The 22,630-nt window shown below is 40.2% G+C and overlaps 1 protein-coding gene across 4 annotated transcripts in view; it reads left to right on the top strand.

The window, feature by feature from the left end:
• The first annotated feature begins 40 nt into the window (after positions 1 to 40).
• Positions 41 to 22,630, top strand: part of AREL1 (apoptosis resistant E3 ubiquitin protein ligase 1) — a 42,626-nt gene continuing 20,036 nt past the window's right edge. The window contains exons 1-4 of one of the 4 annotated variants that reach the window (XM_082618948.1): positions 41 to 177; positions 17,002 to 17,322; positions 21,241 to 21,301; positions 22,152 to 22,348. In XM_082618948.1, the coding sequence (XP_082475074.1) occupies positions 21,286 to 21,301; positions 22,152 to 22,348 (213 nt within the window). In that variant the 5' untranslated portion in view covers positions 41 to 177; positions 17,002 to 17,322; positions 21,241 to 21,285. The other 3 variants (XM_082618947.1, XM_082618945.1, XM_082618946.1) reach the window with 3 other exon arrangements.

Here is a 22,630-nt window from a genome sequence, read left to right as displayed (position 1 = left end):
AGCCCGGAAGCGGAAGCCGTTTGGGGAAACGGAAAAGCCCCAAGCCGGTTCCCGTCCCCGGCCGGGTTCTGTACTGGGTTCTTTTGGGGAGGGTCGAGGGACGGTTTTCTGCTGGTGCTGCAGCCGCCTCCCAGGGTAGCAGAGCTGGGACTTCGCCGTGCTGCATCCCCTGCTCGGGTAATGTTTCTCTCTTGCGTCTCTCCAGCACGGGGCAGAGCCCAGAGGACCTGCCTGCACTAGAGTTCCAGAGAGAGGTAGCACAAGGGTAGGGGGGACGAAATTCTGGGTTGCCCAGTAGCTTGGGGAAACACATTCTCCTCATCCTTCAGCGCTGGGGCATCAGGTCTTTATCGTGCTACTCGGAGGCTCTGGTTCCTACTTGGTTCTCCCAGCCGGCATTGTGCCTGGTGTAGCCAGGTGGACGATCCTCATGATTCTCCCCCGAGTGATTACCGTGTTTTCATCTCGGTGAAGCGAGGGATGGAGCCGCGTTTGAGGGCCTTCTTTAGATTGTCTCTAGAAAATTGAGGCATAAGCTTGCATATGTTACTAGTTACCAAGCCAGGAAAATGTTGGGAAATAATTAACATGTATTGTGAAGGCTTAGTGTGTCATCTCTAATGGAAAAGGTAGAGTTTTTGAGAACAAAAAGGGAAAGATAGCTTCCATTTTTTGAGTACCTCCTAGGTACTCTGGTGGTTCTTAACCTTTCGGAGATCCATGGACTATTCTTTAACAAATGGGTACACACACAACATTTGTCATACAATTATGAGACTCGTGGACTCTGAAGCCCATCCGTGAACCCTCTAGGTGTCTGCGCTTAAAGTTAAGAACCCCATCTTACATACTGTATTTGGCACTTTAATTATATTACCTTCTTTGACCTTCACAATAACTTCAGTACCCTCTTTTTACATATGGGGAAGCTGAGGCTCAGACTTTGTTCAGGGGTTTGTTTGGGTCTGTTTGATTCCAAAGTCTGTACTTAACTTATTGCACAAAGCTGTCCTAGTGTTTGAAATCCAAGAAGGTTATGAGGTTAAAAAAAAAAAAGCTGACCATTGCATCATAAGCCTGACTATGAAATATAGTATATTAACATGAAATTTGGAGCCTGACTGATGGAATTAAAAATCCCTGTTCTGCCTCTTACTAGTTGTATGTAATTGGGTGATTTTATCTATGCTTCAGATTCTTTACCTGTAAAATGAATAGTATCTGTCTTACAGGGATGTAATCAAGACTAAATTAGTTGAAGTATGAAGTTCCTAGTACGACTAAACCCTATTAAAGTGTTTTCTGTTATTGTTGTGTGTCTTCTGTCAGAGTATGCCAATTGTGTATTTTAATATAGTTGCTCAATTTGGAACTTGAATGTGTTGATAACCTCAAAGACTTTATTACGTTTTCAGTTCTTGAAAAGCTCAATTGCAGGGTGATTTCTTGTGTTGATTTGAGTAAACAGTTTTCTTCCTACTTCTGCTTTCCCTTTTAGGCACGCGTGCATTTAGATAGCTTTGTAGGGCACATATCTGACTTTGTAGGCTCTGAATTTTTGATATGGAAATAATTTTATTATGGAAGCATCTACAGATACTGTATGTACCTCTTGCTTTACCCCATTTGTGGTTACTAGAAGTTCCTAATCTTTCGGGAACAGCCAAGCTGTCATGGTGATATGATAGCCACCACTTTTTCGATGCATTAGAACCTCCTGGTGATTAGGCAATAAGCTTCTTAAGTAAACATGATTGGTGTGTTTATTTTAAACATTTGGAAACTGATTAGTGTTATATATAGGTTCAGAGGGAAAATTGCATATAATTAGTCATTTGCATTTAAATTAGACATTGACAGAAAAACACTCTCTTGGTAATGTGTACCCTGAATTTTGGAATCCATGAACAATAATACATTTTTTAAAAAGCAGTTTGTAGTATCTATTCTGAGACTTTTCTGATTTCCTTGATTGTTAAAACTTGATAGGGAGCCAAATTAATGTAGGAACACCATGGGGGATGAGACCATACTTAGAAAAATATGTTTTGTTGCATTGTAATTTTGTTGCAATCTGAGATTCTTATGGTCTAAGATTAAAGTACTCGGATATTCTATAGCATATTTTGATGGTGATGGGAGGGGGAGATGGTGTTTTGTGTTGGGTGGGAGCAGAAAGTAATTGCTTTTGATTACATACTTGTGAGAAAAATATATAATTTTAGTCCTTCTCAGCAGTCAAGAGATTGTTTTGTACTTTTGTGCAGTCTTGAAGAGAAAGAATTGTTCAAGGCAGTCGACCCGCAGTTTGAACACATAATTGGGCTTGGACTTCATTCCATTCACTAATTGGTCTAACTTACTAATGTTAAGTTGTTAACAAATTTCTGTATAAAATTTTGGATGATGAAAGACTCCAACATCTTGTATTTCAATGTTAGAAAGTTAGAGGTAGATTCACTTTTGTGGCCATTAAGAGAAAAAAAAATTCACAGGTATTTTCTTCCTTTTCAAGTTACAGTTTTTACACTGTCTCATGTGATACGAGTTTTTCACCCAACAAACGTTAGTTGCTGTTAGTTATTTTTCAGTTAGCTTGACTGCCTCTAAACATGGTAGCATGATATGTGTATAGCATTCCCTACTCCTAAGGTATCGATATTGAATTGGTTCGTAAGGATACCTCAGAAATACATTACCGCTGCATGTTCATTCATTCAGAAGGCATTTATTGGGGGCCCATTCTGCTCCAGGCAATGTGCTGGCTGCTCTTAAAAAGTTCAGGCCTGTATTGGAGAAAGACTTGTGAACAGATAAATTATGGTAGGTGGTTGAATAGGTATGCAAATTGAAATATTTTAGAGGAATTATTCTACTTGTTCATCTTTCTGGTAGTGGTTCAGGTCAGAGTAGTGTTGTGTAATATTTATTTAACACTGTAACATACCATATAACAGATCAAATTTTATGACCTTAATGGATTCTAGTAAATCAATTTACCTTTTAAGTGACTTTCGTCATTAAATAGCTTAGGTGTAGATTTTAGTTATCTTTCTTTGGTTTCTTTGCCTTTTGAAGGGTTTATGAATGCTTAGCCTTTACTAATATTCTTTTGTATAGCAGTTTCCAAAGTTTTGAGGTTGTTTAACCTTATTGCAGTGTGTGGGTATGTGTGAGCATGCCTGAGACTTGATATGGTGTTATGTCACCATGACATTTTCCTGAAGGGACTCTTGAAGCCTGTACTACAAATTGTGGTTTAATAGAAAGAGGTGAGTATCATTTAGATATTAGAAACCAAACAGTTATGGTAGCTATATGTCTTGTCATTTAGCCTGAATTGGAAACAGTACCATATGATTTTAATATGAATTTTTGTTACCTTGTGCCACCAGGGAAGTCCTGTTCATTGTATTTTTAAAAATACTAACACAATAAAAAATTTAAAATTATTTATTTGTTTGTTTATTTATTTATTTGGCTGTGCTGGGTCTTTAGTTGCGGCACACAGATCTTTTGATTGTGGCATGCGAACTCAGTTGCGGCATGTGGGATCTAGTTCCCTGACCAGGGATCTAACCCGGGTGCCCACATTGGGAGCATTGAGTCTTAGCCACTGGACCACCAGGGAAGTCCCACAATAAACTTTATTAAAAGATTGAATGGCTTAGTAATGATTTTGAGATCCTTTCCTGCTTAGGTACTCTAAGATCTTATACAATATCCCTGTGTAGTTTCTACTTTCTCTTCCCAAGGCATATCCATCTATTTTTATCCTTTAACAAATGCTAGTTCCTTTTGAACTACCCTTAAAGACAAAATGAAATAAAACACTTTAAAAAGCATTTAAAATACATTTCTGTTTTGAAAAATTGGGATTGGCTTAAGTAGATGACCTGTCTTTATGCTTCTGATGTCTGCAAGGGCATCTGATTCCACTAGAACCATACAAGGAACATGAATTTGGTACCCCACATAACCCACCCAACAGACACTCAGCCCACTACTCATAGAAACCTACTAGCCATACTTAATTCTCTGTCTTTTTTTGGCACTTGTATAAGCTCCCATGTCCACCCCAAGAACTTTGACAAAGCAAGAGAAAACACAAGTGCTAGTAAAAGTAATTACATAGTAAAAGTTGCTTTTACATTTTAAAGTTCCTTAAATGCTAGCATATTGTGGATATAAAAGTGCAGAGGATTCTTTTGGTTAATCTCCCCACCTCCCTACCCCTAGCATCCATTTCCTCCTTCCTCCTAACAGATTTTTTTGCATGTATTCACTTTCCTCCCTTGCAGTCACGTGCTTCAGGGAAAGCCAACCACATCTTCACGCCAAAGGATGGGGCTGGTTGGCTAAGAATAATTCCATCCGTCTCTACCGGTCTCTAATTTAGGAAAGAAAATGTAATTCAACCTTGGTCAATGACGTGAGAGATTAAGTTTGCTGTAGGCTTCTGGAAAAGTCCTTCCTGTGCTTTCATTTTATTTTCTATTCATTATTCTTTTTGATCAGAGATCAGGTAAAGATAATCTAAGAATATACAAAATACATTTTCTGTTGTGTCCCTTTGTTTTTATCCATAGATCCAGCCCAGGTTATTTTAAACCCCTGTCTTATCCACTTGGGGAAGTTTAACTCCAAGGATACCCCTTGGTGTATGTAGTGAAACTGTTAGGAAAACATGTAAAACTTCCCAAGTGTGATCTAGTTTTTCATATCTTGGTGAAGAAGGAAACCCAGCTGGGCTGCATAAATGGTTTATATCCATAGAAAAGGATCAAAAAGGTTTTGAAAAAACGTTTTAACCAAGCATTACCTAAACTGGGGCAGTGACTTGGGAGGCATGATCAGAATCCTAAGGGGGAGTGAGAATGTAAAGTGGGGAACCTTATGTACTTTTTTTAAAACCAAATTTTACATTGGAATAATTTTAAGTTCATAGAAAAGGTGCAAAATAGTACAGCAAGTTCCTGTATACCTTTCACTCAGATCTCTCCCTGATGTTAATGTCTTACATAATCGCAGTACATTTTGTCACATCTAAGAAATTAACATTGGTATGACATTGGACTACAGACTTTATTTAGATTTCATAAAATTTTCCACTAATATCCTTTTTCTGTTCCAGGATACCACACTGCATTTAGATCATGTGTAATTTTGATAAATTAGGGTTTCCAGTGAGCTTTTTCTGTGCCATGTATGTGGTCCAATAATCCCCTCTGACCAGTGCTGAGGAGAGAAAGTCATTGACCATGAGAATAAACAATACCACATAGGTAGTGTTTTGTAGCCTTTGATTCCCAGAGCACTGTTAATTCAGTGGGAGAGTTGGCTTTGCTCCCAGGAGAGTGGTGTGAAGTTTCCTGAGAAGCTTAAGAGCTGATCCTGATTGAGGGTCCCTTCCCAGCCTCCACTAACACTGTGTGTTCACCTCATAGATTTTACTATATGGAACTATCACCAATTATTTACTTGTCTGTCTTCTTTACTAGTTTGTTTCTAAGGGGTCAGGGACTATCTTATTTTGGAATCCTAAGCATCCAACATATTGCTTGGCATGTAATAGGTTCTTTTTTTAAAAAATTTATTTAGTTTTGGCTGTGTTGGGTCTTCGTTGCTGTGTGCAGGCTTTCTCTAGTCGCGGTGAGCGGGGGCTACTCTTCTTGCGGTGCATGGGCTTCTCATTGCTGTGGCTTCTCTTGTTGCAGAGCACGGGCTCTAGGCGCATGGGCTTCAGTGGTTGTGGCTCACGGGCTCTAGAGTGCAGGCTCAGTCAGTAGTTGTGGTGCACGGGCTTAGTTGCTCCGTGGCATGTGGGATCTTCCCACACCAGGGCTCGAACCCGTATCCCCTGCATTGGCAGGCAGACTCTCAACCACTGCACCACCAGGGAAGCCCTGTAATAGGTTCTTAATACACATTTGAAGAAATTAATAAACCCTTGTTTGGTAACATTGATTATTAGGTCAACAGAAGTTTTGTTTTGAATACCATAAGTGTTGAGTTTCTCCTTCAAACTGAGCCATCTTAAGTTGTCATTTCTGTGGCTAGTTGAGTTTTTCTTCCCAGAATCTTAAACAAGGAACTATAAAGTATTCATTTAAGGTTGCTCTTTCTTCTGATTATATAAATAATTTATTTTCCTTAAAAAATAAGAGTAGAACTGAAAGTAATAGATGGTAGTAGAGTTAGAAATTGTGTTAGCTTTTGAGTATATGTGTGACAATTCCAGTTTCACCCCACTGGGCTGTAGATCTGGCTGTTTGCCTACTACTTCATGCACAGTTAATGAAATAAAAACTTCCTAGACTTATTGAGGGAGACGGCTTGTCAGATTCAGAGAATTAGTTTAAAATTTTTCCCGTTACAGCCAAGATTCAGTGGCCCAGGGTCACCTAAGCATAAAAGCTGCCATGGTATGGGAACACAGGGGCCTGTTCTAAATCTGTGGATCGGGCACAGTAGAGTCAGTTTGGTAAATAGAAAAAACATCAGGGTAGGAGGGAGTTGTAAATAAAGCTGCTATTTTCTTGATTTAGAGTAAAGACTGTGACAGGGACATAGAGCCAGTTTTCTATTTTGTTTTTCTCCAGACATCCCATGAAGTTACAAAATGAGCAATGATAATTTCTTGTTTCATTTCTCCCTGTTTTACTAACATTAGCTTTATATACCTTTCTCCTACTTTCTTTGAACTATTCTCTATTCCAGGGGGCATAGAATAGTTTTATATATACTATTCATTTAATTTTGAGTCTGAAGAACTCTGGATTATTTTACAAAGACTGATGTAATGGAATCCACGTTGAATTAAGAAATGTAGAATTACTTTTAAAAACAAGCATCAGGGGTCCAGAAATTTTATGTCATTTGAGGAGAACTGAGGGACTAAGATCTTGCCTACATTTAGAAATGCCGTTTATTGGATTGAAGAAGTGGAACATCTGTTAAAAGATAAAAATCTTACCAATTCTGAAATAGACTATAACTTAAATAGTGGTTGTTAATGTGGGAAGTTGATTTTGAAAGAAACAAAGGGTTAATAAAACTGTGTGACTAATTATGAGATAAATGGAATGCAGGTGTTTCTTTAAAAATCTTGCGAAAAACTTTGACAGTGGATTTCCCTGGTGGCACAGTGCTTAAGAATCCGCCCGCCAATCCAGGGGACACGGGCTCGAGCCCTGGTCCGGGAAGATCCCTCGTGTTGCAGAGCAGCTAAGCCCGTGTGCCACAACTACTGAGCCTGCACTCTAGAGCCCCTGTGCCACAACTACAGAAGCCCGTGTGCCTAGAGCCTGTGCTCCGCAACAAAGAGTAGCCCCCGCTTGCCCCAGCGAGAGAAAACCTGCGTGCAGCAACAAAGACCCAACGCAGCCATAAATAAATAAATAAACAAATAAATAAATAAAAATTTAAAGAAGACTTTGACGAGAGATTTTCTTATGCAAAACTTTTAGGTAAAACTTATAGAAGAATATCTTTGTGACGTTGTTAGGCAAAGATTTTTTTAAAGAAATAAGACACGAAAAAGCACAAACTATAAAAGGAAGAAAAAGATTAATAAGTTGGATTTCATCCAGTTAGGAAAATTAGAAACTTTTACTCTTTAAACAACTGTTAAGAAAATGAAAAGGCAAGCCACAGAAAATATTTGCCGAATGTATATCTAATAAAGGACTTGTATTCAGAATTTATAAAGAACTCTTACAACTCAGTAGTAAGAAGACAGCTCAGTTTTTTAAAATGGCAGAAGATTTGGATACCAAAGAAGCTTTATAAATAGCCAACAGGCCCATGAAAAGATATTCAATATTGTTAGTCCTTAGGGAAATTAAAACCACAGTGAGATACCACTTCACACCTATTAGAATGGGTAAAATTTAAAAGATTGATAATCCCAAGCATAAGTGGGTATAGTAACTGGACCTCTCATACATTGCTGGTGGAAGTGCAAGGTGGTACAGCCACTTTGGAAAACAGTTTGGCAGTTTCTTGTAGATTAAATATATACTAACCACATGACCTAGCAATCCCACTCTTAGCTGTTTACCCAAGAGAAATGAAAACGTGTGTCCCCATTACAATTGTACTTGAATGTGTACCCATAATAGCCCCAGCCTGGACAGAATGTCCTGTACTGGTGAATGGATAAACAAATTGTTGTACGTCCACATAATGGACGACTACTACCAGCAGTAAAGGGGAATGAACAACTGATACAAGTAATGGCATGTATGGAGCTCAAAAGTGTTACGTCACACACAAAAGACTACATTTTCTATGTGATGTCATTTCTATGGCATTCTGTAAAAGGCAAAAATATAGCAAAAGAAAGTACATCAGTGGTTGTGCAGGAGGGTGGAGGAGGGGGCTGACTGCAAAGGATCATGAGGGAACTTTTGGGGATGATGAAATGTTCTGTATCATGATTGCATTTTATATCATAACCTTATACAGTTGTCAAAACTCTTAATTGTATGCTCTAAATTGGTGACTTACTAGATATAAATTATACTTCAGTGAAACTGATTTTGACAAGAGATTTGACGAGATTTTTTTTTAACCAGTGATTTATATAGGATTAGAGAATGGATTTAAATTAGTTTGGATCTGAATTTGGTATAGGCATTAAAATAATTTTGAAATAATAATATCACTGAACTAAGTTGCAAAGAGCTTACTAGTTATCAGTGTTGGGTCAAGTTGAGGTTAATATTATTAATGAAAATAGATGGAAATAAAATACAAATTTTATTTGAAGAAGTTGCTAGATCAGAGAATGAGAGTTCCAAATAACTAAGGAAAAAAAACTTGAGGGCTGATTTTGAATTCCCCCTCTGGCCTAAATCTTTACTCGGTCTAATACAGTTGACCATCAATTTCTAGAAATAGTCACTTCGTTTTGCCTCCAATAAATTACTTTTATTGGGTGGACCAAAGAGTACCTTCGGTTTTTTAAGTAAAAATAAAAGACACAGTTTTCATTTTCACCACAAACTTTATTGAACAACATTTTCACCCTTTTGTTCCACTACCTTCTGCCATTTTTCAGGCCATTTCATAATTCCATCTTCCCAAAACTTTTTATCTTTTTTGAGCAAAGAACTGTTCCAGGTGCCTTTTACAGTCTTTCAGGGAATTGAAATTTTTTCCATTAAGAGAATTTTGTAAAGACTGAAATAAATGGAAATCTGAAGGTGCAATGTCTGGTGAATACAGCGGATGAATCAGAACTTCCCAGCCAAGCTCTAACAGCTTTTGCCTGGTCATCAAAGAGACATGCGGTCTTGCGTTATCCTGATGAAAAATTATGCATTTCCTGTTGACTAATTCTGTATGCTTTTTGTCGAGTGCTGCTTTCAGTTGGTCTAGTTGGGAGCAGTACTTGTTGGAATTAATCATTTGGTTTTCCGGAAGAAGCTTATAATAGAGGACTTCCTTCTAGTCCCACCATGTACGCAACATCACTTTCTTTGGATGAATTGGCCTTTCGTGTGGTTGGTGGTGGTTCATTTCGCTTGCCCCACCATCTCTTCCATTCCACTTTGTTGTACAGTATCCACTTTTCATTGCCTATCACAATTCGTTTTAAAAACGGAACGTTTTCGTTACGTTTCAGTAGAGAATTGCATGCAGAAATATGATCAAGAAGCTTTTTTTTCTCGTAACTTACGTGGAACCCAAACATCAAAGTGATTCACATAACCAAATTGGTGCAAATGATTTTCAGTTCTTGATTTGGATATTTTGAGTATGTCGGTTATCTCCTGCGTGATATAACATTGATTGTTCTCAATTATTGTTTCAATTTGATTGCTATCGACTTCAGTTGGTCTACCTGACCGTGGAGCATTATCCAGCAATAAATCTCCAGCCCGAAACTTTGCAAACTACTTTTTTTTTTTTTTTTTTGCGGTACGCGGACCTCTCACTGTTGTGGCCTCTCCCGTTGCGGAGCACAGGCTCCGGACGCACAGGCTCAGCGGCCATGGCTCACGGCCCAGCCGCTCCACGGCATGTGGGATCTTCCCGGACCGGAGCATGAACCCGTGTCCCCTGCATCGGCAGGCGGACTCTCAACCACTGCGCCACCAGGGAAGCCCTGCAAACTACTTTTGACACATTTGATTAGTCACAGCACCTTCTCCATACACTGCACAAATCTTTTTGTGCATTTCAGTTGCATTTTTATCTTTCTTGAAATAATAAAGAGTAATATGCCGAAAATGTTGCTTTTTTTCTTCCCTCTTCAATGTTAAAATGGCTACACAAAAATTCACCAATTTTGATAAGTCTCTTTTTAAATGCACACTGATATGACAGCTGTCACATACAATCTAACCAAATTGTTTCGAATGAAGTTAAAGACAGCTAAGTGCTACTAGAGCCATCTTACAGAAAAAAACAAATGAACCTTTTGGACAACCCAATACAATTTTTCTCCTCTGAGTTTCTTCTCATTTTGATTTGCTAGCTCTTTTTGGGGGGCAAGGGCAGGGTATATTTAAAGTTGATCCCCTCAGGGTTCTATGATTAGTCTTTTTCTTGGTCTGCCTGCTTTCTCTGGCAGTCTTTTCCCATTCCCCATGTCTTTTAACTGCCCTCAGGATCCTGGTATCTGTAGCTTCAGAGGCTGATTTCCACTCGTCTTGTGGATATACTCACCTGGATATCCTATAGACACTTTAAACTTAACATATTCAGCTCTGCACTCATTACTTTCCTTACATACTTGCTCTGCCTCCTTAATTCTCTACCGTTATTCATCCAGGCTCCCGAGCATAGAAAATCCTGATCTGTCCTTGGCTTCTTGCTCTCCTTGATCTTTTCAGCCTTGCAGATCACCAATCTGTTGCTTCTAACAGAAATAAAGCATATGCTAGTCTCTCCCTCTCTACATCACAGCCAGTGCCTAGTAGCTCCCTTGGACCAGTATCCTCTTGTCTCTCAGCCATTGATCTGTCTTTCTCTTCAGAGTCTCTTTCAACTTGCCCCCAGAGTTACTTCTTTTTAAATGTGTGATCCTCTTACTCCCTTAGTTAAAAAACATCTCCTGTGGTTTTGTTGTCGTTGTTGCTTAGAGTCTAATAAAATGAAGTCATATTCCTTTAAAATTACAAATTAAATATTTCTGAGCTCTCATTCTTCTTATCCCAAGAATGTCTTCCCCCCCCCCTTTTTGGAGGTTCTTCTTGATGCATCAGTATTCCTGGGTAAGAGGGTAGGCTCTGGAATCACACTGCCTGGTTCCTTCAGTTGTCAGCTTAGTGACTACAGACAAGTTATTTTAGCTCTCTGTACCTCTGTTTCCTCATTTCTAAAATATGCATAATAATATGGTTACCTTATATGGTTGCTGTGAGAGTTAAATGAGATAATATATGAAACACTTCAAACAGTGCTGGCACATAGTAAGTTCTCAATGCAGGTGGATTCTTCTTTTTATCATTATACTTGAAAAAGAAATCCAGAAAGCTTAGTATTTTGGATTGTTGCTGTGGTTGTTTCCAAATGAGATTTCTCTGGATCTCTCATCTTTCCTGATGAGGAACGAATATAAATGAAAACTGTATAACTTGGCTGAACCAAGTTCCCTCAGGTACACTCTGTGCCATCTTCCTCATTTATTTGGGTTGAGCTGCTTGGGCACAAACCACCATCATAACCTGGCAACCCCACAGCTTGGTTTGCACATAAAGCCGTATCCCCCAGGGCTCTCGTGTGGTCCCAAGTCACCTGGGTCTAGTTGCCAGTCTCAGCTGGTCCTCCCTTCCCTTATATTCCAAGTCTTTCTCCCCAAGCGCAGCTGAATTCCTTTCTTTTCTCAGTGCATCTCCATTTTATATCTGAGGGAACTGAAGATAAGCTAAGTAGCTTGTCCAGGATTGCTTAGTTGTGAGATTCATGCTCTTGACCACTGCACTGTACTGTACTTAGAATCAGTCACCCTGGTTTGGCCCAGGTGGTTTTCTAAACACTTTGCTTTTGTAATGCTTAACTTTTTATCACTCTCTCTCCACTCAGTACTTTTACTTATGCTGCTGCTTCTACCTGGGATTGTGGTACTTTTTTTTTTTCTTTCTGCCTGGCACATGCTTACTCATTCTTAAGTAATAGACCCTTTGCCACTCATGTGAAGACTTCCCCACTCAGGCAAAGTTACTTCTCTCCTTCCTTTGTCCTCCACATATTGTTTTTTCTCTTTTGTGGTACTTGCTACGTTGTATTGTCCAGCTCTCACATTGGACAGGGTTTGTGGAGGTTAAGAAAAGACCCCGTCTTATTTATTCCTGTGACCTTAGCTTTTAGCACACAGTCTGGCATGCCACAGATGCTCAACAAATATGAAATGAATGAAGAATGAATGATACAGAAGAACCTAAAGATGTTGGTGGTGAATTATAGTGAATTTGCTAAAACACAAAGTTTTAGCAAATAATTTTTTTTTATAATTTTATGCAGTGTTTCACAGAACTAACCCCCGAGGTTTTTTTTTTTTTTTTTTTTAATAATTCTACAACATTTCTATTGATTGATTGATTGACTGATTGATTGGCTGTGTTGGGTCTTCGTTTCTGTGTGAGGGCTTTCTTCAGTTGCGGCGAGCGGGGGCCACTCTTCATTGAGGTGCCCGGGCCTCTCACTATCGCGGCCTCTCTTGTTGTGGAGCACAGGCTCCAGACGCGCAGGCTCAGTAGTTGTGGCTCACGGGCCTGGTTGCTCCGCAGCATGTGGGATCTTCCCAGACCAGGGCTCGAACCCGTGCCCCCTGCACCGGCAGGCAGACTCTCAACCACTGCGCCACCAGGGAAGCCCAGCAAATAATTTTAAGCTAAGAGAAAATACAGATACCTAGGGATGGAGAAACATAGCAGAAAAAATAAAGTGTGAGTATATGAAATGGGTGGTAATGGGGTAGTATATCAGCAGTTGAGGGGGGGTTGCAATGCTTTTCCAAATTTTCGGCTCAGGTACCTCTAATGGTAGAGGATCAGGGGCATGTAACCCTTTGGGGGCTGGGAACAGAGCCCCAAGGAGCCTTTCTGCCTCAACTACAAAATATATATGAACGTTTTGAACATACCCATGTTTTATCTTTAGAAATTCTTGCATATTTTTCATTCTATTTTATTATCTATGAGTTTGTTTTAACATGAAAATATTTTTTCTCCCCACTACCTCATCCTCTAATAACTAGACGCAGTGGGAACGTGTCCATTTATCCTCTGTCTTCTAGCACATTCTGGCATGCCCCAATGCCCACATCTGGGGAGCATGGAATGGGGTTATAGTCTAATACAGCAGCTTTCTACCTTTCTGTTTTGGGGGATAGTATAGTCAGGAGTATTATGTCACGGAACCGAGGAGGGTGAGCTCATCTTGTTCTGACTAACGAGGCTGTTCCTGGAAGGCTGCAGTCAGTTGGAGGCACCTCATTACCAGATCGCTGGGGACCAGCTGGAGAGAGTTCACAGAAGACCCACAGGAATGATTAAGAGACTGGAGGGGCTGACAGATGAGGAATGGATAGAAATGAAAATTGCATAACTTGGCTGAACCAAGGTAGCAGGAATACACAACTGTATAAATATCTCAAGAGTATAAACTTGTTGGGGGAAGGCGATCTTTTATGGTGGGATTTTGGGGTGGGGAGAATAAACCAAGGGTGAAATTAAGCAAAGGAAAATATAAACTAATAATCTAAAGTGTCTGTTGGTACACTTTGTTTCTTGGAACCTCCTTAGTTGGACCACTCTAACTTGTGGGCCTTTTGCTAATTGAATGATTTGTTTTTTTAAGTTTGACTTCCATGGACTTGCGGCTGGTGCTTCTCTGTGTAGAGAACGCTGGAGACTACATCTTAACAAAGCGAACGTCTTTCTTTTGTCCTGTCTTGTTTTGTGGGACTCAGTGGTTGATATTTGGAACTCCTCTATGTGTTGCCACTATCTCTTTATGCACCAGAATTCTGAAGTGGACTTTCACATAGTTTTCTTTTTTTAATTAATTTTTATTGGAGTATAGTTGATTTACAATGTTGTGTTAGTTTCTACTGTACAGCAAAGTGAATCAGTTATACATATACATATATCCACTCTTTTTTAGATTCTTTTCCCATATAGGTCATTACAGAGTACTGAGTAGAGTTCCCTGTGCTATACAGTAGGTCACAGCTTTTTAGAATAGCATTGTAAAAGTAGAAACTCAGTATGTATTGTAGTAACTTTAGAAACCCAGATACAGTATTTGGTCCCTGAGGTACTGGTTGGTTTTAGGAAATTATAGCCTTGATGAAATCCAAGCATGATTGTATGAAACACATACTTGGGAAATGATTGTATGAAATTCCTATTTGGAGTATGGAAGGCATAAAACTTTTAAATAACAGTTGAAATTAGCCAGGAGAAACATTTGCATAATGTTGCCAGTTTTATAGCCCTTTTCCTAAGAAGGGGTAGTAGAACTGGAAGAAAGTGATTTTTATGCTTTTTTGTTATATAAAAATGAGTTCATTTATACAGCACATTTATGTACCTTTAAGACTGTCATCTATACCAGAGATTGGTAAACTTTTTTTTGTAGACGGTCAGATAGGAAAGCTTTGTAGACCATACATCTCTGCTGCAACTACTCAACTCTGTGTTGTAGTTCAAAGGCAGTCAAAGGCAAAATGTAAATGAATAAACTTGGCTGTGTTTATTCTTCTTTTACAAAACTTTTTTTTTTTTAAGCAAAAACCGGTAGCTGTCTGGATTTGGCCTGCAGGCTGTAGTTTGCCAACTCCTCCTGCAGTAGACCCTTGCTCCTGAAAGTGTGGTCTGCAGACCAGCAGCATCAACATTACCTATGAACCTGTTAGAGGTGCAGAATATTGGGTCCCTTCTCAGCTGACTGCTCTAGAGTCTAGACTATGTTTCCTGAACTTTAACATGCATAGGAATCACCTGGGGAGCTTGTAAAAATATGGACTCTGAGGACTTCCCTGGTGGCGTAGTGGTTAAGAATCCGCCTGCCAATGCAGGGACACGGGTTCAATCCCTGGTCTGGAAGATCCCACATGCCACAGAGCAACTAAGCCCGTATGCCACAACTACTGAGCCTGCGCTCTAGAGCCGAGAGCCACAACTACTGAGCCCATGTGACACAACTACTGAAGCCCTCGCGCCTGGGCCTGTGCTCTGCAGCAAGAGAAGCCACTGCAGTGAGAAGCCTGCGCACTGCAATGAAGAGTAGCCCCAGCTCACCTCAACTAGAGAAAGCCCGCGTGCAGCAACGAAGACCAAGCGCAGCCTAAGTAAACAAACAAACAAACAAACAAACAAAATATTGTTTCCTTATTTTTAAAAAAAGGGTAACTTGCCTTTTTAGGGAGAAAAAAAGAGTATTTAGAAACTTTTTATGTGTTCGTGCATCATTAAGAATTTGGGGGACTTCCCTGGTGGTCCAGTGGTTAAGACTCTGTGCTTCCACTGCAGGGGGCACAGGTTTGATCCATCCTGTATGCCGTGTGACACAGCCAAAAAAAAGAATTTGGAAAATACTAAAAGGTACAGGTAGAAAATAAAAATGTCTATACTTCAAAACGCCTAGAGATGACCACATTTTTTTATGTTGCTCCTTCCAGTCTTCTGTATGTAATATAATATTTAAAAAATTGGGCTCATGATATGTAAATAATTTTGTGCTTGCTTTTTCATTTAACATTTTATTTGTGAGTGATTCACTGTGATATTCCTTTAAAGTGTAATTTTTTTAATGCTTATATAGCATTCTAATGGATCTCTTATAGTTTATGCAGTTCTTCTCTTGTTTGTGGCTCCTTTAAACTGGTTCCGATTGCTAGTTGACCCAGGTTTTGGCTGATGTACTTGGCAAGTCTATCACCATATTTTAAAGTAATTACACATACTTATTTATTTTTAATTATAAAAGTTTGATAACTTGTTTGATCTGGTGGCTTTCACCCATTCTGTTCTTCTGGTCTTGTTAGCATTTTGTGTTTTCTTTTTTGGTCTCCCATGATAGAGAGGCAGTAGAGTGGTCATCAGAAGCATGGAGTCTGAGTCCAGGTTGTCTGGGTTTGACTCAAGTCTACTGTGTACTGTGTGTAATCTTGAGAAAGTATCTTGAGAAAATGCCTCAGTTTTCTCATCTGTAGAATAGGGATAATTGTATCTGTATCTTAGGGTTGTGAGTTAATACATATGAAGCACTGAGAACAGTTCTTGCCATGTGGAAAGGGACTGTCTCTTTTCATTTAGTGATCAGTAGTTTCTTCTCATGTGTTCTATGGTGGCTGTTCTCGCCAGAAACCCCTTTCTGCTACATTTAGTTCATGAATATCTTTGAGTTACAGACTGACTTTACTGAACTTTGTTACTCAGTGACTTTATCTTGAATGTTCACAAAAATTTTCCCCTTACTCACAGTAGCAAATTTCACTGTTTTAAAGATGAAGTCAGTATTGTTTAACCCTGTCTTGGAAATGCATACATGGGCACAAAGGGAGCAGACTGCATAGGCTGATTGATTGGGTTTTAAAGCTCTTTGGTGGTTTCCCCTTTCCAGCTGAGTATTATCTTGATTCCTTATCAGGGCATACAAGGCCCTCTGCAGCCAAGCCCTGCCTGTGCTCTCCTTTCATTTCTCTTCACCTTGTTCCCAGCCCCATTAAAGTGAAACTGGGTGTGTGGTCGTGACGAGGCTCACTCTCAATCTGTGCTCTACCCTGCATCTACTGAAGGGTTGGAATCCACTGAAGTGCTGGAGCTCTCTTCTGGGGAGTGACACAGCTAAGCCCGTGAGATCACCACTTGGCTTTTCTTGTGGACTTTTAATTGGGAAAACTTGGTCAGAGGTTACCTGCCCTTGGTTATTTTTAGTGCCACAGGGTTTCCATTGTCTATTCTATACCTCCTCTTTGTTGTTTTCTGGGGGTTCTCTTTGAGAGATAAAAACCTATTCTACCGACTCTTTTTTTCTTTGTAGCGTAGGATCCTGGGACAGCAGAACAGATGCACCCTTTGGCAGCCAACTGCGCCCCGCACTAGAGAGAAGTCCGGGGATGTTATATTTGGGGATTAGATTTCTCCACCGTGGAATTCATGCAGTTCGCTCCAGAAACACTGACCCTCTGCTTCTGTGACACACCCTCGCTGAAGGTCTGATGGACAGACACTTTCTCTTGACCTTGCAGCTGTTTTCTTTCATGTGGAAGTTGGAAGACAAGGTGAAAGTGGCCAAAAGTTACCTGCTTTGGTGGATAGGTGTGCTTCCCTTGGTTCTCAGAACATGGGCCCTCGTTTAAAGGTAAGGTGACAAGACTAGTTAAGATTTACTTATTATTGGGATGTAGAACATGGACTCAAGTGACCAGTTTCTAAGCCCTCTCAGCAGGGGATAGCATTGACGTGCACAGCTGCAGTTGGAATTGACTTTGCTCCCAGCAGAGCAAATTTGAGTATGAAGAAATCAATTCTCCATTTCTGGGAATAGACTTTTTCACAACCAATCTTCAATGTTAGGGCTAAAATTTATTTGATATTGTAATTATAAATCTTCTACTAAAAAAAAAAGGCAAAGAGTTTTAGAATATGTATGTCAATCAACTTTCTAACATTCCCTTGAGACATTTCCCTTTTCCCTTTTTTGTAGGTAATGTGAGCCAAAGTTCTGTAGTTATTAAGCAACTTGCCCGGGATCTTTTAGTAAGCAAGTGATATTTCTGCATTAGATAATTGGTACTACATTCCATTTTCCTTTGTAATGCTTTATTTTTATTTCAAAAGATTTTAAAAGGGGCCGTAAGCATTTGTCTTTCTAATTTTATCCTCGGTAAGATTGGGTAATGCTTTTCGCACTTTCTTTTACCAGTTTCTTAAATCTTTTCTCTTCCTAAATACTTCATTATCCCTATGACTCCATTCTTTTTCATGATTCACTGTTATATGAGGTTAAGAACACTGGGCTTCAGAGTTAGACAGGCTTGAGTCACTTAACCTGCTGGGAGATGTTCAGCAAGTCAACTTCTCTAAGCCTAGGGTTTTTTTTTTTTTTTTTTCCAAGTCTCTAAAATAAGAATAATAATGCTTATTTACCAAGTTGTATTGGTGACAATTACTTGGGCTAACATGTAAAACACCTAGTACATTGTTTGGCCTGTGGTAAGTGGCTCAATAAGGGGGTTGTAAGTTATGGGTTTACTACTGTGAGGTGGGGTGGGAGCAGAGGGCAGAGAAGGCACGGCAGGTACAGTGAGAGGACAGAAAATGCCTACAGAAGAGGTGGATCTGGAATAAAAGTGATTTGAGGGGTCACCCTAAAAGGAAACCCTGTAGTCCAAGACAAAGGCATGGAAGCTTTGTGACGGCATCCAGAAAGGAGGAAAATGCAGAAGGAAGGCAAGTTTAGAATGTGACCATGGGTAAAATTGAGAGCTGGGTAAGTATTGCTGGGGAGTTTTTTGGAGAGGTATCATAGAGAAGTGGGACGGCTTATAAAGATCACATCAATGAGTGATGAATTGACAGAGCTAACTCCCTGATCACAAGGAGGCTTCGCAGAGAAGAGAGGAGAGTTTGGAAAAAAGTATTATTTGGTATGCTGAGTTTTAAATAATAAAGGGAATTGGAGTAGAAATGTAGAATTGGCCTTTTGGAAAAGGTCTAGGTGATCTAGATCAGTGGTGATGATTTGGTTGAGTGACAAGTGAATGGGGAAAAAATGGACAAGGACTTAACAAGGTCAAGTTCATTATTATCAGCCACGAGGACCAAGACTATGGCTGTTCCACACCGTTCCCCCAGTACCTGGCATAGTAAGTAGGTACTCAGTATTTGTTGGATGAGTTATTTTAGTATTAATTTTTTAACCCTTCATTATAAAAATTTTCAGACATAAAATTAGAAAAGTTTAAAGAACTCCCACATAGGCAGAGATTTTAAGTATGGTAAGAGAAGCCTTGCCTTTTCTAGTTCTGATGCATTTCTCATCGAATGAAGTGGGGACCAATAGAGAGGTTCCCTCAGTTTCTTACTGGCTCTGAAACAAAGGAGTAGTGATGCTGCTACTACTACTGATAATAATTATAATAATAATTAAAACTGAGAACTCACTGTGTGCCAGGCACCATCCTAGGCTGTTTACATGTGTTAACTCTTTTCATCCTCACAACACCCCAGTGAGGTACACACAGATACTAGCCCCATTTGATGGATAGGGAAACTGGCAGATTATAGAGAGATTAAATAAGTTGTCCGTGGTTACCCTGTGAGTGGCAGAGAACGGATTTGAACCCAGGTAGTCTAGCTCTAGTCTAGTCATGCCCTCATCTTCTATATTATTCTCTTTGCTCTACTGTTTGATTTGAGAGTCTTGATGGCTGTGGAGAGTTATATTGAAGTCTTATCACACTAAAGGAGATGGTGTCATAGAAATTATTAAACTTCATCTCTTTTTACGGCCATGAGAATTCTGAAGCTTAGACAGGTCACACAGTTGCAGCCCTGGAACTGGTCTCCAGGCTCTGACTTACTGCTTGTCAGCTGCCTCTCACAGAAAAGGTTGTTGTGGTTGTCAGAGACAGTACATAGGAATTTTCCCAGCCCTCATGATGTGTGCCATAAATTGAGCATTGCTCCATTCCTCTAAGGAGTATGAGACTTAAGACCACAAGTCTGTAACATCACCTACATATACTTCATTTTCTACTGAGTGCTGTAACTTTGCTGAGGGCTAAATGTTCACGTCCAGGATCAGATTGAATGACGTCCAACTGGGGGAGTATTTAAGACAATTAAACTGCTGGGTTTGGTTCCACCAAGTCACCTAGTATATCCTGTAAGGCACAGAGAGTTGCTTTTTGAGAGGTGATAGCAGCTTTTCAGCATAGGGTCCCAGGAGATGAGATTCTTGTTTGGGAAGGAGGCTCACTAGTCGTGATCTCAAGTATTGAGTTAGTATATTGTCCTCTGTAATAGACCCTTTGGAGAGCAGCTTAATTCATGTGTCTTGACAGTGCTAATGTTCCCTGTGTGGATTTCCTTTCTGGTAGGACTTTGGACACCAGTCTAAATAGGGATTTCTATGAAACTTGACATGGTCATTCCTCAAATTACCTACTCCCTATGGATTCTGTTGGATATATTGTTATCAAAGGATCTAATGGCCATTTTTGGTCACTCTTTCTCTTAAATTTTCCCAGCATAATTAGACATAAAAGCACACTTGGTTGGAAAAAAAAAAGTTGTTTTGGTCCCTCCCAAATCTGAGCATAGAAATTTTCAGCTGTCTTGTCTCTAAGTTATATATTAGTGCTGATAAAAGGTGCTGGGTTGAGATAACATTGATAACCTTAATATATATTGACTTGAAAAGAAAGAATGAATTTAGTGCATTGTGGATTGGAGAGCACGTACAGTCTATGCTAAGGTCAAAACTCAGTGATAAGATAGGAATGTCAGTGTGCATTGCATTTTTCCTTGGCAGTACCGTGGGTGTTTCAAATGAGTAATAAGATTGAAGTCTTATTCTGGAGATAAGTCTAATAGCAGTGAAAGTTTTCCCTCAGACTCTGGCCCCTATTTGAGTTGTTCTGACTTTGGCAGGCATCACTTAGGATGAGAAGTACAGTCTCCTCCTTTGCTTCCTTCCTCTCCTTGGCCTCTCTGCTGAGCTCATCTTCCACAGGGCCCATTAGTTTGTCTGATTGGTAACAGCAAAAGAAAATGGTTTCTCTTACATGCCCGTTGCTTATTATTAGGATGACCCAGAGTTCATTTTAATTACATAATGCCAACATGATGATAATAATCCTTTTAAACATTTTATATAACTATTTCTACTTAGATGAATTACTTCCAGAAGGCAAACATAAGGGGAAAGTGACTCCATTATCTTCCTTGCCTGTGTAAATTAGTACCACTTTGCATGGGGAGGTAAACTGTCTTGGGGCCCTGGATCCAAGAAGATGAAAGCCATGCTATTACATTTTGTAATTAGAAGTGGCTGTTTGTGGTATTCCTAGGGTGGTTGGTAGACTGGAAGTCTTTAGGGGGAATGATGGTCTCTCTTTCTCTGAAATGTTGTAGGGCACCTGTCAAGCTAGAGAGAGAGCAGGGATAGTAAGGCTGGAGATGGTAGGCTCAAGCCACATGCTCTGCTTTGTCTCTCTCTGAGACAGCTGTAAGGAAGAGTTAGAGGAAAGACTAAACAAGTTTTCTTTTGCAGCTGCAGCTGTGATCCTCGGCTGTCTGTTGGCATTGAAGGGACCTGATGTTTTACGTTATTGGTACGTTATAGAAAGAGCTCTCTCTTATTTCTTTGTTAGGGTTGCTTATATCATTTTTTGCCTCCTTACCTCCCCCTTTCTCCTTGAAAATAGACTTAGCAATATTTCCAGGCATGCCAGAATGTACCTTCACAGAGTTGGCAGTGGAATTCATTCATTTGAGAAATATTTATTGAGTAATTATGGCCAGTGCCAGATGCTGTTTCCTGTTGAGTCAAAGTCGAATAAGGCAAAAATCTGCCTCCATGGAGTTCATAACATGAAGGGGGAGAAAAGTTATAATAGATGAATGAATGCACGGGCTTTTGAGGGAGCCCAGAAGAAGGAACCTCTAACTGTGGCAGGGATTTGGGAGGGCTTTTGCCAAGTGACCAAGGAAGGGCAAGGCTTCCAAATGGAGAGAGTAGAGTGCGCATTCTTCTTACTATGTTAGGACCCCAGTACGTGACGGGAGGTTGGGGGTAGGCATCGTATGTGGACCATGGTGTAGAACAAGGGTTGGTAATCTTTTTCTGTAAAGGGCCAAAGAGTAAATATTTTCAGCTTCCCAGGCCATACAGTCTCTGTCACAGCTACTGAACTCTGCGGCTTTAGGGCAAAAGCAGCCCTAGACAACAGTAAATAAGTGGGTGGGGCTGTGTTTCAGTAGAATTTTATTTACAAAAACAGGCAGTGGGTGGGATTTGGTCCGAGGACCCTGCTATGGAAGTTCCTCTCTTCACCGACAGAGGTAGTGACCCAGTAGAGGGTGTCTTTGGAATTCTTGCTTGACAGATGTCTGGCCTGTTCCACGGTGAGAAGCTGTAATGTGTAACTGGCGGGTGGTGCGTGTGTTCTCTCTTTTACATAGGTGGCATCACGGTGTCTGTGGTTGCATTCTTCTTCACAATTAAGTTCCTCTTTGAGCTTGCCGCACGTGTAGTCAGCTTCCTCCAGAATGAGGACCGAGAACGCCGAGGGGACCGGACTATATATGACTACGTGCGGGGAAATTACCTGGATCCCCGGTCTTGCAAAGTCTCCTGGGATTGGAAGGACCCGTATGAGGTGGGCCACAGCATGGCCTTCCGAGTGCATGTAAGGGAATGTTTCTGTCTCCGTACCCACTGGGGTTTCTGAGTCAGTTGCCTTCCAGAATCCAGTTCAGTCTGTTGATGGTGCTGGCCTGAAACGTTCATGTTCTCCAACACCTCCCCACCCCCACCCCCCAGGAACTTGGGAATTGTGGACATCTGAAGAGTCACACATTTCTCTATCGTTTTGGTTTAATAGGTGCTTAGCTTGGAAGAAGTATAAAGCTTAATGTTACATTTTCAAAATGAGAAGAAT

This window comes from Mesoplodon mirus (genome assembly GCF_964341445.2).
Source record: "Mesoplodon mirus genome assembly, chromosome: 4".
NCBI lineage: Eukaryota > Metazoa > Chordata > Mammalia > Artiodactyla > Ziphiidae > Mesoplodon > Mesoplodon mirus.
This window is presented reverse-complemented; position numbering and strand designations above follow the sequence as displayed.